This window comes from Lates calcarifer, linkage group LG21 (genome assembly GCF_001640805.2).
Source record: "Lates calcarifer isolate ASB-BC8 linkage group LG21, TLL_Latcal_v3, whole genome shotgun sequence".
In the NCBI taxonomy this organism is placed as follows: domain Eukaryota; kingdom Metazoa; phylum Chordata; class Actinopteri; family Centropomidae; genus Lates; species Lates calcarifer.
In genome coordinates this window covers 2,608,515-2,621,444 of record NC_066853.1, presented here as the reverse complement: position 1 = coordinate 2,621,444, position 12,930 = coordinate 2,608,515, and the positions used below count along the sequence as shown (strand labels likewise).

The 12,930-nt window shown below is 42.3% G+C and overlaps 1 protein-coding gene across 1 annotated transcript in view; it reads right to left on the bottom strand.

The window, feature by feature from the left end:
- Positions 1 to 12,930, bottom strand: part of dpf1 (double PHD fingers 1) — a 52,125-nt gene that overhangs the window by 33,130 nt on the left and 6,065 nt on the right. Inside the window, exons 2-6 of the mRNA XM_018687624.2 lie at positions 7,250 to 7,279; positions 5,335 to 5,495; positions 3,892 to 3,999; positions 2,513 to 2,640; positions 377 to 466 (exon numbers count right to left, since the gene is read on the bottom strand). Coding sequence (XP_018543140.1) covers positions 377 to 466; positions 2,513 to 2,640; positions 3,892 to 3,999; positions 5,335 to 5,495; positions 7,250 to 7,279 — 517 coding nt within the window. The remainder of the gene's footprint in view (positions 1 to 376; positions 467 to 2,512; positions 2,641 to 3,891; positions 4,000 to 5,334; positions 5,496 to 7,249; positions 7,280 to 12,930) is intronic.

The following is a 12,930-nucleotide window of genomic DNA, read 5'->3' as shown; positions in this document are numbered from 1 at the left end:
AGGAGTTGTGCTGACTACTTTTAATAAAATACATTTGTTGGATCATAACATTTATGCTTTATTGTTTAAATGTACATTGTTATATGGCTGTTTAAAACATATGTCCGGTAGTTGTTATACATGGCCGTAATTAGCCATCAAAAAAAAGTCTAATATAAACTCCGGTGCGCACCCAGATTGCACTCACTCTTGTATTCTACCTCAGAAAATCTGTTGTCTAATTCAGAGCTGTTAGTCCGACAGGCAGAACACTGAACTGAACTTGACCTGTGAACTCAGTCCGGCTCATTTTGTGCAGACTTTGGCTTCCCTGGTTTTGCTTTCCTGCATTTATGTGATGAAGTATGAAATTTCAAAGTAGTCGTCGTCGTCTTACCCGCGCTTTGGTACGGTTCTTTCTCTTCGGAACGTCCTCCTCCATCTCGTCCACCTCCAGCTCATGAGGGAAATCCCCGACGAGCAACTTCTACGGGTGAGATCCAGAAAGAGAGAGAGAGGGGAGAGGAAAGATGAGTTAGTTTTTTCTGTTTTCTTGTTCTTCTCAGTAAACCAGTCTTTCTATTCCCTTGTTGCTCGTGGACCCACGGGTGGTCATGAAACTGCCTAATGTCCTCCTGCTGATTCTGAGGGTGTTTGCTTAATCCCAGCGCTGGGAAAACGACTGTAAGAGCAGAGCTGTTAACGTTAAATATAGCCAAATGTGTCACCATTTCATTGAAATAAACAATTCAATTTACAATTTCCTCAATTGAAGGAGTTCAGGATGCAATTTAGCATTCCACTTCTATAAAGCCAGGGGATGCCCGAGAGAAGAAAGAAACAACAAAATGAAGCAGCAAAGGCTGAAATATCCTGATTTTTACTCCCTAAAAAGGGTCAAGCCCCAAAAACACTTGGTCCTACATTTCCCATAGACCTTCTACTGCTCACTTCTTTCAAACCCCTCACCTCCAGTTGATTTTTGCGTCTTTTGCAATGGTTATCATGTCAGGTTAGACAATCATGGCGCCATAAACTCACTCTAAGAGTGTCTTTGCAACACCATGTTTGACCCCGACCAATCATTGCTCAAATTCTTGTGTCAGGTGGCGACATAACCATAAGAGAGTGTTCTGTTGTCCTGTTGGTCAATGTCATTGGCTGTCTAAGACGCCACCTCCCCTTTCCTTGGTTATGTCTACTACAAGGCCAGTTCGTCTTTCCCGACATTCATATTCACGCCCAACATTGGAAGTTTGTTGGCCTCTACTACATCTTGTCACACTTGGGTTGAATTTGTGTCGTCTGAGCTGAGCCAATGAAGAATGCCAAAGTGTGAAATACTCGCTCATGAATATACAGCAGCTGAAGCTCCACCATGGTTGGTTGTGGACATATTTTTAGGATGTTGGTGGGACAGTTTGAGGAGGAGAAATATGAACCTCCTTCCAAAAAAATACATTGCTTTTTCGCTACATAATATTTGCACTCTGTGAAAGTACTCATACCAAAAACAACAGTCTGAAAAAAAATGTGAAAAGACCTTTACTCTAAAACAGCTGAGGTAGAGATGAAGAGGAGGCTCCAAAGGTCTGGAGCTGTTAAGAGCGTGACGGTGGAAAACCAACGTCAACGTGAAGGATTACATTGTAGGATATGACTTTTCGTCAGCGCTCTGTTTCGATTATATCACATGACAAGGCTTGTTCGTCATTCCCAACATCCATATTTGGGCCTGATGCTGGAAATTTGTTGGCCACAACAAGTCCAAGGGAAGATAACTCTCATCGTCTTTAGAAAACTCCATCCCAAACCACAGTGGATATTAACTACTTTCACAGGCTTTGTACTCGTCCTCATGACAAATAAACTCAACTTCATGTGTAAAATCAGCTGAGGAAAACACCAGCTTCATGTTATAAGACTTAGCAGAGCAGTAAGGTGTTGAAGTAAAGCCCACCTGAGAGAGCTGGAGTTAGAGGAAGCCCCGGGATTAGAGGCCCTAAACAGTACTTCAGCTCTCAAAGGGCTGTGAGGGCCATTCACTCAACTGCTGATTGATTAGCTGTCCATCTGAGTTCAAGAGTTCAAGAGCAACGGTTTCTAGCTGGCGAAATACTCCAGCCAGCTTTTTCTTAGAAGTTACAGAGTGCTATGTGTTTGTATAAAGAATGGCAAAGAGCAAAAAGGTGGCTCAACTTCCCTCAAATGTCCCTTTAAAAAATACTTCACGAAGAGGTTGGACTGTAAAACCAATGTGAGCGGATTCCCTGTAAAACGCCAAGACTGGCTGCAGTACAATCACAATCACTCTGTGCCAGGAGGGAGTTGTCAGAGCCGCGGGAGCCTACAGTATGTCTCCAACAAAACACTCACTCGGAGAGAGACAAAGGCAGAGACAGACAAAGAAACACAAACACAGAGGGTGATACAGACTGATAAAAAAGAGCTAGACAGGGCGACATAAGAGGGAAAACAAGAAGACAACGACGAGAGAACAAAGAAGGACCGAAGATGAAAATGAGGGTCTCACCTGACACTCGCTCATTGGCTCTTCCTCCTTGGTTTCTATCTTCTTGTCCAGGGTTTCTCCGGCGAGCAGCGACTCCAGGACAGGACCATCCGGGATACCCCCCTCCTTCTTTAGAGAAGCCTCGTAGTCTGAGGAAAGAGACAATTACCGTCAGAAAACAACAGAGATTTCATATTCATGCAGACACGCTCATTTGATTCGATGACGCCCTGAGGAAACCAAAATATTTTTGGCTGGTTTATGACGGCACAAGGATTTCTACAGTGTACAGAGGCTGAAGTGATCATCTGCAATTTGTATTAACTATCACGTGATTCAGGGCGTCGCAATGAGCAAAATATGCTAATTAATGGCACAGAGCCATGAGCCATTTGGAATTGGTGCAGTATTGATCAATAACGGTGCACCTGGCCACCGTGAACAGCTCCTGCAATAAAATCCAATGGACAACTGTCCATGTCAAAGTACGTTTTTGTTACAGACTCGGACAGACTCAGATTATTATTATAAGCGTCTGACAACATTATAGATAAGATTCCTACAGAGAAACATTTTTATTAAAAAGGAAGATCCATTTGTTTAATCAGAAATTTATCACTACCAGACTCCACTGACAAAAACGGGGATTTGACCAAGCAGAACACAGGAGTTGCTGGGATACCACTGCCTTGATTTGTAGTTTGTTTGTGTTATTGTGTGGTACTTTTACTTATGTAAAGCATCTGAATACGTTTTCCACCACTGAAAGTCACACAATAACACAAACACACTAACTGATTGAGGCAGCTGTATTCCAGCAACCCCCATGTTCTTCATAGTAAAATTCCAGTTTTTATCAGTGGAGTTTGGTAGCATTATAAAGGCTGTTTCTGGTTAAAGAAAAGGATCTTACTCTTTAATAAAAAGTTCTATCTCTGTAGGAATCCTCTCCATAATCTGAGCCTGTCAGTGATAAAAACAAACAAGCAGGATTACATTGGAGCAGCTAGGTACCCTGTTCTTGCTGAATTCTGCACTGATTGCAATTTTTTTTTGTCCCTATCAATAATTAACACTCAAAAACATGGGCCAGGTTCAAAAATACTAGAGTTATCCTTTAACCCCCACTGATCTGAACCTTCAAATTTTCAAAAACACCATGAGCTGAATTTTGGGGACATGTTTATGAAATAGTACCGCTTAAAACTTAGAGCTAATCAAGGGGAGACTTTTGGGAAACTAGCCTTAAGCTAATAGAGAACGAAATAAATAAAAACTAATAAATAAAAGGGGAAAGTGACATTTCTCTACAATTTAGACATACAGAATGTAGCCCATAGATAGACAGATGCTGTTAATGGTAAAAGTTCCTCAAATGGGCCGGCCCGTTTACTCCTTACCGATCTTGAACTCGATCGGTACAAGCCGCGGGTCCTCCAAGATGTTTAGCCGTCTCTTCTTGCGCCAGCAGCGAGCAGGATATGTGTACAACTGACCTGGGGCATGACCTGGAACACAGAGGAAGACACAGCTCGATATAGGACAGATACTAACACGACTAGTGAGTATATGAACAAAGTCTGCAGCGATGCGTTTTTCGGCAACCAGCAATGATTGGTTTGCTGGAGCTTAAGAGGGGAGTAATCTACAGCAAAGAAGTTTGGAAGTGTCCAAGAAAAGCTGCTGATGCTCCAGAAACTTGGCGTTCAGAGGAAGGATTACTGTCTAAACAAAAACTATCAACGATAAGGACAAATACAGATTATCGTTGGTGTGGCGTTATAAGAACGCACTGACAGTGTTTGTGTAATTACTTCCACTGCCAGAAGGGGGAGACAAACATTCTTGTTGGGTGCTAATTTTGCTGTTCTGTGTTATTAAACAAGACTAAGAGTCTACAGCCATGTTTGCAGCTCTGAGAGGCTTTGGTAAGGTGAAATGTTAACACATTAGCTTAGCATATTAGCATGCTAACATTTGCTAATTAGCACTAAACAAGTACAGCTATGGCAGATGGAAATGTCATTAGTTTTGCACTTGTTTGACCAGGTGATGACACTAAAGGAAAAGTCAGGATTCACACTCTGATCCTCTGGGGAGCATGAATGTTAATTTCATCGCAATCTATCTAATTGTGGTCAAAGAACAACCAACCGACTGGCATTTCCATCCCTGCAGCCAAAACAGCTTCTAAACCAACTGAAACGTGTAATAATTAGTATAGCTTTTAAAATATAAACTACATTTTCTTGGTTTTGCAAAACTTTATCTCAAGGTTCTTTCTAACAACAAAAATAACTTAAATTGACCAAATGGGACTGAACACCTATAATTTAATTCAGTGCTATTTTATGCAAATCAAGTTAGAGCTAAAAACAAACTAACAAACAGGAGGAATTTACTGGCAGACACCAAGGCAAAGTCTACAAACTCAAATCTTAACACACTCACACACACATATAAAGTAAATTCTCTCAGGAATCGTTGGTGCCAGCGGCGTATCACTGCCTACAGGGGTGTCTGATTCACTGCCAAAATACACTGATGTTACAGAGAAAGAGAAAGCAATGAGAAAACACCCTTTGGGGAAAGTAAGAAAAAAAGTTGAGGTGTGAAAGGTAGGAGGCCTGGAAATGAGGGAGAAAAGGAAGAGAGACAGATACAAGCAGAGCAGAGGAAGGAAGGAAGGGAGGAAGCCGCGGGACAAATGACTGGAGAGAATAATTTGTGTAGCACAACAGCTGGCAAACACAACACACACAGAGGAGGTGCGCCAGAGAACTACTCCAGCTTTATTCTGCCCGGGTATCGAACACATAAAACACAGAGAGAGAGAGACACACCCGGTCCACGGTGGTTCTTCTCCATCCAGATGTAGCAGTTGCTCTGGGCCACGCCGGTCTGGGAGTCCAGGAAGGGGAGACGCATGGAGCGCTCGGCACACAGGCGGGCATTGTAGCTGCGACAGTGTTCAATGGCCTCCTTATAAAACTCCTCACCAAGACTGTGAGAGAGGGAGACGGGAGGGAAGGTCAAAGGTGAAGGAGAAGGAGGGAATACAGTTCAAGATCAGCAGGGAAACAGGATGGTGTGTGTTTCTGTCATAGGCTACTTCTGGGGACCAATTTCAGGCTAAAGACCAGTTAACTCAGAACAAAAGAGGCGTCCCTGTGTGGGGAAAAGCTGATTTTTGAGTCAGTGGTTAAGGTTCAGTTAGACTCACATGTACGTAGACAAGTATTTGTATGTATGCAAGCTAACCAGAAGTCCATTTATTCCTATGATAACCTCTGTGATCACCAATGTGTTTGTGAAACTCCTCCCTAGCATGCTAGCTGTGTAGCAGAGTGCAAGGATAATGGTTCATACAACAAAATATTTATATAACAAAACTGGACGACACACCTGGGAGACCAACCTCCTCACTGTCATAAATTAGTGTTTAAATTGGTGTTTCTACCCATCTATAAAGACGTGCATTTCCTTGCATTGAACACTAGGGGGTGTACTCGTGTATGATACAGAATTATGGACACAAAGCAAAACTGTGGAAACGAGGCGTTCTACTCCCCATGGAGGACGTGGTCTATACATGCACAGTAGACCATCATCTGCATATTATGCACATCTACACTAAGAATCAAATCAGAGAGCTTTCACACAGCAAATAAAGATATCGACCAATCGCACACATGCTAGAGTAACTCTAGGTCAGTCCTCTGCTTAAGTGGAGCTCCTCTGCTGATGTCAAACTGTCCACTGACATCCTAAAATATGACCAGAACTAGATGTGGTCGGCTTCAGATTTTGTATATTTCCAGGTGAGTATTTAGCATTTTCATGTTGTTTATTGTCTGTAAAGTTCTTAAGTCCCAAAGAAATGAAAGTAAGTCTATGCAATGTCCAAAGTTTTCCATTGTTAAACAACTCACAACTCATTGCATTTTATTTGTAGTTTAAGATTCCTTTAGTGTTCATCGTTTAGGAGGTTTTTACTGTGCACCAAATTATCCACAGAGATCTCCTCCGCTCCAAAACAAACAGATTTGATTTTTAAAACTGGAAAAAACACAGAATAAAGTAATTTCACCTTAAAAATCTGTGTTTTTGTGGAGATTGTGGGCAGACACAGGACGTCCAGAGGGGTTTTTTGCTCAGCTTGTTTCTCTGATTACTCAAGAACCAGACGTCTCAGGACAAAAATCCTTCATCTAGTTTATAACTTTAAAAAGTGACGGTGACTTGACAGGTGGCGCTTACAGAAAATGTCCCCCAAAGTGACCTATGACAACACCTATGTGTGTGTGTAGAGGTGTGAGTGTGTGGAAGGGCTTCAAGTGGATTTTTCATGGACAGGTGTAGGTCAAGGCTTTACCTGTGTGTGGGTGTACAAGGTTCAAGCTGTGCACATGCATGTGTGTAAGTCAAAAAGGGCAGTAAGTGGACAGTCATGGGCAGTTATTGTGTGTGTGTGTGTTGGACTGTGTGTAGGCGAGTTATGGCGATGCACAGTCCTATTAACCTGGGTCACAGCAGATGAGCTGGCAACTACACACTGTTTAAAACCACACACACACACATACAGGAAGTACACTAACACACTTTTCACTCCGAGGACAATGTAGACTGAATTTTCTCACCTGTACAAGTGTGAGTTTGATTAAAATTCAGTGTAATGTTCTTGTCTTTGCTCCTCCCTCCCTTCCTTCCCTTCCTCACCCACCCTCCCTCCCTCCCATCTCTCATCCTCCCTCTTACCTGTTCTTGATGACTGCACCTCCAGATTGCCTGTAGGGAGAAGAAGAAAAAGAAAAAACCAATAGATGTGTGGTGAGTCACTCCTACATCCCACCCACCGTTCGTTTGGCTTCTCATTCTTCTACATCTTTCCTTCACTTTTCTCTGAATTATCTTCCCCCTTTCTTTTTTTTGCATGTTTAACTTTCACACTTCTTTTTTTCTCTAAATCTCCATCCTTCTTCCCACTTCTGTCTCTCCTCTCTTTGTCTCTCGTGTTAATCACTCCTCTCTAGTGTCTTCCTGCTGAGTGCAGACATCAAGGTCACTCTGCTATACAGACAGCAGATACAGGACACACAAAACTACAGCTACACACAAACACACACAGAGCTACAGTACAAACCAACAGCATCCACAGACAAAAACAGAAACAAAGCAGTGCAGTCGCTGATAATGATTTGTTGGATTTGGTTTGTGCATCCTCTGAGTGGTGTTTCTGGTTAACTGATTTTGCAGCAACACTCAGAGTAGATGTGGTCTTGTTGTAATTGTACAATATGTTTATTCATTGTGGTATTAAACAGTACAATCCGAGACTCACCACTGACCATTTGACAAAAACAAAAAAGGATTAAAATGGATGCAGCAGAGCCAGAGATATCGCCCTCTTCCTTGTCATAACCTGGTGCCTACGAGGCTTTTGGTGTGTTCCAGAATTTCAGAGTTCTTAGTCGAAAGTTTCAACTGGAACGCCACCTGAAGTCCGATTTCTAACATGGAAAGTTGAAGAAAACAAGATGGCTGCTACTCACATCAGTAGTAGAGAACACTCATTAATACACTCACTAATTTTACTGTTTATAGCAGCTCTGTCTTATTAGTTTCACATCAAGTCAGTGGACATCTGTGGACATGTTGCTTACACTGTTTGGAAGAATATAGTTAAATACAGTGTAGAGCATTGTGATCAACAATGGCTAGTTTGAGATACATCTGAATCGGTTCATATTCATGGTGTAATGTTACATCTTTCTTTCGAACAGTCAAATTTAGTCAAGATCGTTCTAAAGTGTTAAAATATTAACAACTGAGGTGTTCTTCAGGTGGAGTGCAGATTTCTTTTGAAGCGGTCTATACACGGAAAGAGTAAGCACATTTCCTGTGAGCATCCATGTTTTTCCGACTTCTAAACTGGTACGTGGTCACTCCCGGTTCCAACTTCCGATATAAATGGAACACACCATTGTGTGTTAAGCCGGGATCAGACTAGATAATTTTTTTGTTTATCGTGATCGTCACCGTGTCAGATCAGGTGATCATAGCGCCATAAATTCGTGCAAATTTGGGAGTTTGGCCCCGACCAAACATTGCTGCGTGGAATACATCAAACACCAAAAAATACAAAAAACTCTGACACGCTAGACTTTTTTTCGCGGTCTGATTTGCCATCCGAGACGCCACATCCCAAGTATCTTGGGCAAGATATTGAACCCCAAATTGCCTCTGATGTGTGATAGTGACCTATGGTGTAAAGTGCTTTGTGTGGTCGATATGACTGGAAAAGTGTGGCGTAGTCCTTTTTTAGATTTTGTCACCTACAAGGCCCATTCATCATTCCTGACGTTCATATTCACGCCCAACATTGGAAGTTTGTCAGCCTCGACAACATTGTGTCGCAGTCAGGCTGAGTTTGTTTCGTCTGAACTGGGTTTTATTATAGAAGCAGCTAAGGTAGCCTCAAGCAGAGGTGAGGAGGAGGCTACAGAGGTCTGGTAAACTCACTTCTTTCTAACCCAATATGTCCAATTTCCTTTCATTTTCAAATTTGTAGTCTTCAGACCCAACTGATGCTGATTTATCAGGTTCCAGACAACTCCCTCTGGAGCCACAAAAGGCTTGACACAACTTCTACCACATAAGTATTAGTGTTCTCCAACACCTGTAAACAGACTTTGTTTCCCTTTAAATAACCTACACATATCTCCTGATGAAGACCAGAAGTCGAAACACATCTAACAATGACGTTTTAACAGTAATCACAGAGTTAAATATTGTATAGTGTGTCAAGAACAAATCATCCATTATGTGCCATTTTGGAATGATTGGATGAATTTATAAAAAATAGCCTCAAGCTTCAAATTTGCAACACAATGAATCCAGGAGAAAATGCCCCAAAAACAAATTTTTACCTCATTTACCTCCTTTATGTTTTTACCTGTGTCTGCTCATTAGTTTGATTTACAGGAGTGGAAAAGGTACTGGAATTAAACATTAAATTTTGGGGCAGATCCATGAATTTTTTAATCAGTTTCCTTGACATCATAACAGGGAATATTTTTTACATTTTTGTTCATTTCTGAGAAAATATTATGAGTGAGACAGACATGTGTAGGATTGTTTGGCTGTAGTGGAGGTATGCGCTCTACTGGGTGCCATTCTAGTTTAAAAAAATAAAACCTATCCCATATCTGCACTAAAATCTAATCAGTTCCTTCTTGGCCCGAGGCCTAAATTTCTGCCAAATTTTTACAGAAATCTGTTAAATAGTCTTTGAGATATCTGCTAATTAACAGACAAACTCAGGGGACTAAAAGCCTCCTTGGCTGGGGTAATTATTGAAATCTGCCACAACAACACTGTGAAGGTACAAACAGAGCATATAATCATCCTTGATTACAATAAAAGCAACGTTAAGGATTTGACTTTTTGACAAGGCACTCAAACAAAAAGATTATTTATGGTTTAATGTCCTTAGACGCTGGATTAAAGCTGGGGTTTCACATGAGATATGAAGAAGGGAAGGGGCCCTCCTGTGAAAATGTCAAGTAGAATCAACTATCCTGGTTGGAAATAAGGACAGATTCAGCTCCACCATCAGACCCAGCAGATGCTGGTCCAGTCTGACAGCTTGTGCATGGCATCTTCAAAACCTCTTAAACCAGTTCTGTGACCTCGCGGGCCGTCGTTCGTCGCGTGACATTTAAAGGATGTGATCGGGGCGTCAATATGTGGGACATGCTGTACGCCCAGTGTCACCGGGAATGAGCTGCTCGCCTTCTGCCGAGGAGAATATGTTTCTTTGCAGCTCGGAGCCTGCAGTTGGCTGCACGTGCGACAGTTAGGGTGTTTTACGGCCACATCGGAGGTGGATCAGAGGGAACTTTGCCTCATCTCGTTTCACTTTGCTTTAGTGCTGTGCCAGGGATCCTCCCCAGCAAAAATCACAGACACTGTTCAACCATTACAAGGTGCTGCAGATAAAAGCAACACCTAAACGCCCTGAATTTTAAATCCAAGTTTGTGGCAGCGGAAGTGTGGCTAAAATAGAAAGGCGGCCATTCCCTCAGACACAAATACCACCACTGTTTGCGTATAAATAATCATGAAGTGGGAGAATAAACACTCAAACGGTCGTGTACGTCCAAAGAACACGAGTCTGTGAAGCCTTACATTCTGCCTCTTAAAATATTAAGAGTAACATGGTGAATAAAAAGAGTTGGACTTCAAGGGGCTGCACTGGTGACCAAACCAGGAGAAGGGGGGGGGGGGGGGAGAAAACATTCAAAATGTAAAACAGCTCACCCCCTGAGCTCCCAATCCACCTCCTCTCACTTCAAAAAACCTCCCTTTCCATCCCTCCATCACCTCCTCATCCCTCTCTCTTCCCGCTCTCCCCTCGATAATAAGTTGACAGCTGTAGAAAATGGCTTCTTTTCAATTTGGGTGCTCCCAATCTCATTATATTGTGATAGCGGTGGCTGTTTGGAGGCTCGGGGAGAGGAGCTGCTCAGGCTGAAAGTTGGTAGAAGACACTTGGAAGAAAAAGAGAAGGGGGAGGTAAGAGGTGAGCATAGAAAGTAAGACGGGAGAGAGACAGAATTACTGAGGATGACCGTTTAACCGGCGGCTGCAGGCACATTTTTCTGGACTCAGGAAACCCTCTACAAATACCCATCAGGGAGAAAAAATAACACATTCAACATCAATTTGTAAAATAATCATCTTCAGCTCTTAGAGTTGATTCCAAAATTGAATCGGGGGTGGGGGGTGGCAACCGTGCAAAGCGCGCAATCAGCAAACATTCCCCTCAAACGCCGTCACGAGTCGAAAAAGCAGCGAGGGCCTGAATGTCAGAGAAGTAAACCTATTCTTAATTCAGCCAGAGACACCCTGTCCTGCCTTGTGGACCTGCATGTGGAGCACAGATAATGCTTCAAAAACCACTCATGATAGAGAGGAGTTCATTTTTACTCTGGCGTGTTTTGAAATTAGCAGCCACTAGATAAAGCATTAGATAGACTTAAATATGTAGTTATACATTTTCTTTGTTGGTGGGCGTAAGATAGGAAGATGCTCATCTGCTATAACAGCTAGCCTAGCTCTGTCCATATCTGCCTACTTGCACCCTTAAAGCTTAGCTAGGCTACGCTAACTGGCAGCTGGCCTAGCTTAACGTACAGACATGAGAGTGGAATCAGTTTTCTCATCTACTTATTTTATGTTAAAATATCAGCTTCAGAGTCATTTTGATGGTTTTAATTGGGAGAATGAAGCATCTGTAACACCTGTTCTTGCTCAGTGTAACTTTGGTGAGCAGGTTCGATCCCTTCGCTAACTGAGTGATCAGTTAAAAAGACTTGGAAGTCATTAAAGACCAGCGTTCATCTCTGATATCCAGCCAGGAAACTTTAAAATATCAAGAATTTGTAATGGAATTTGGTTTGTTTGCTACAGCAGCAGTACTTCCTGCTCTAGAAGGAGAAGGGGATCATGGGTAATATTGGGGTTCAAACATACACTGACCATCAAAAGTTTCTGATCCTTCCAGGTTTAGTTGATCAGATCATCTTCACAGATGAACACCACTGTTCTGATGTTTGAAGCCTGAATCCAACCTCCAGAAGTAAGAAACTAATGTTAGGACTATAAACCAACTACACCACGGTCACATGACGTCAACGTCTCCACCACTAAGCTTCCAACTGGTCATTTCATTTAGCTCTGAGCTCTTCTACAAAAGCCTTAGCCTCTTCTTAGAAAGTTAGTGAGAGTTTGAAAGAGCGTGAGTAGAAACACAACGAGGCTGTAAAGGTGGACTGGTGAGTAGATGGGTTTTCATGTTAACGTCCCCGACAACCTCTGTAGTCTCATTTAGACACTCGTTAGCAACCGCCTTTTTTAAGACACGTAAAAGCTTCAAACATCAGGAGTGGGGGATTTACTGACCCATTTTATGTCGGAGAATAAAACCTGAAAATGTCTTGAGCTTGTGTTAAAACCACAGACCTTATTTCAGACATTTAACCAGAAACACACTGACTTTGGGACGAGGGAACAGGAAGTGCTAACATGCTAACTTACTTCCTGGTTTTAGGACTCATTCCTGCAGCTCTCCATTGACTATATAAATGTCAAAATAAAAGATGTAGCGGGTTGAACTCTAACATCTCTGGCTTGTGGCTGAAAACACGACGACCACAGAGAAACCAATCTGCCCATCATGAAGCCACAGCCGCCGATGAACGAAAGCCAAAACCTGATGCCAACACTGTGCTCATACAGCATGAAAGCTAATTCTACAATTCCACTCCATTTCATTCTTGCAATATTTTCAACATTTACGTCTATTTCCAGCTTTATTTTAGACAAACGGCTCCACAGAGACTCGCAGCTTTTAGTAATTAACTGGCGGCGCTCCA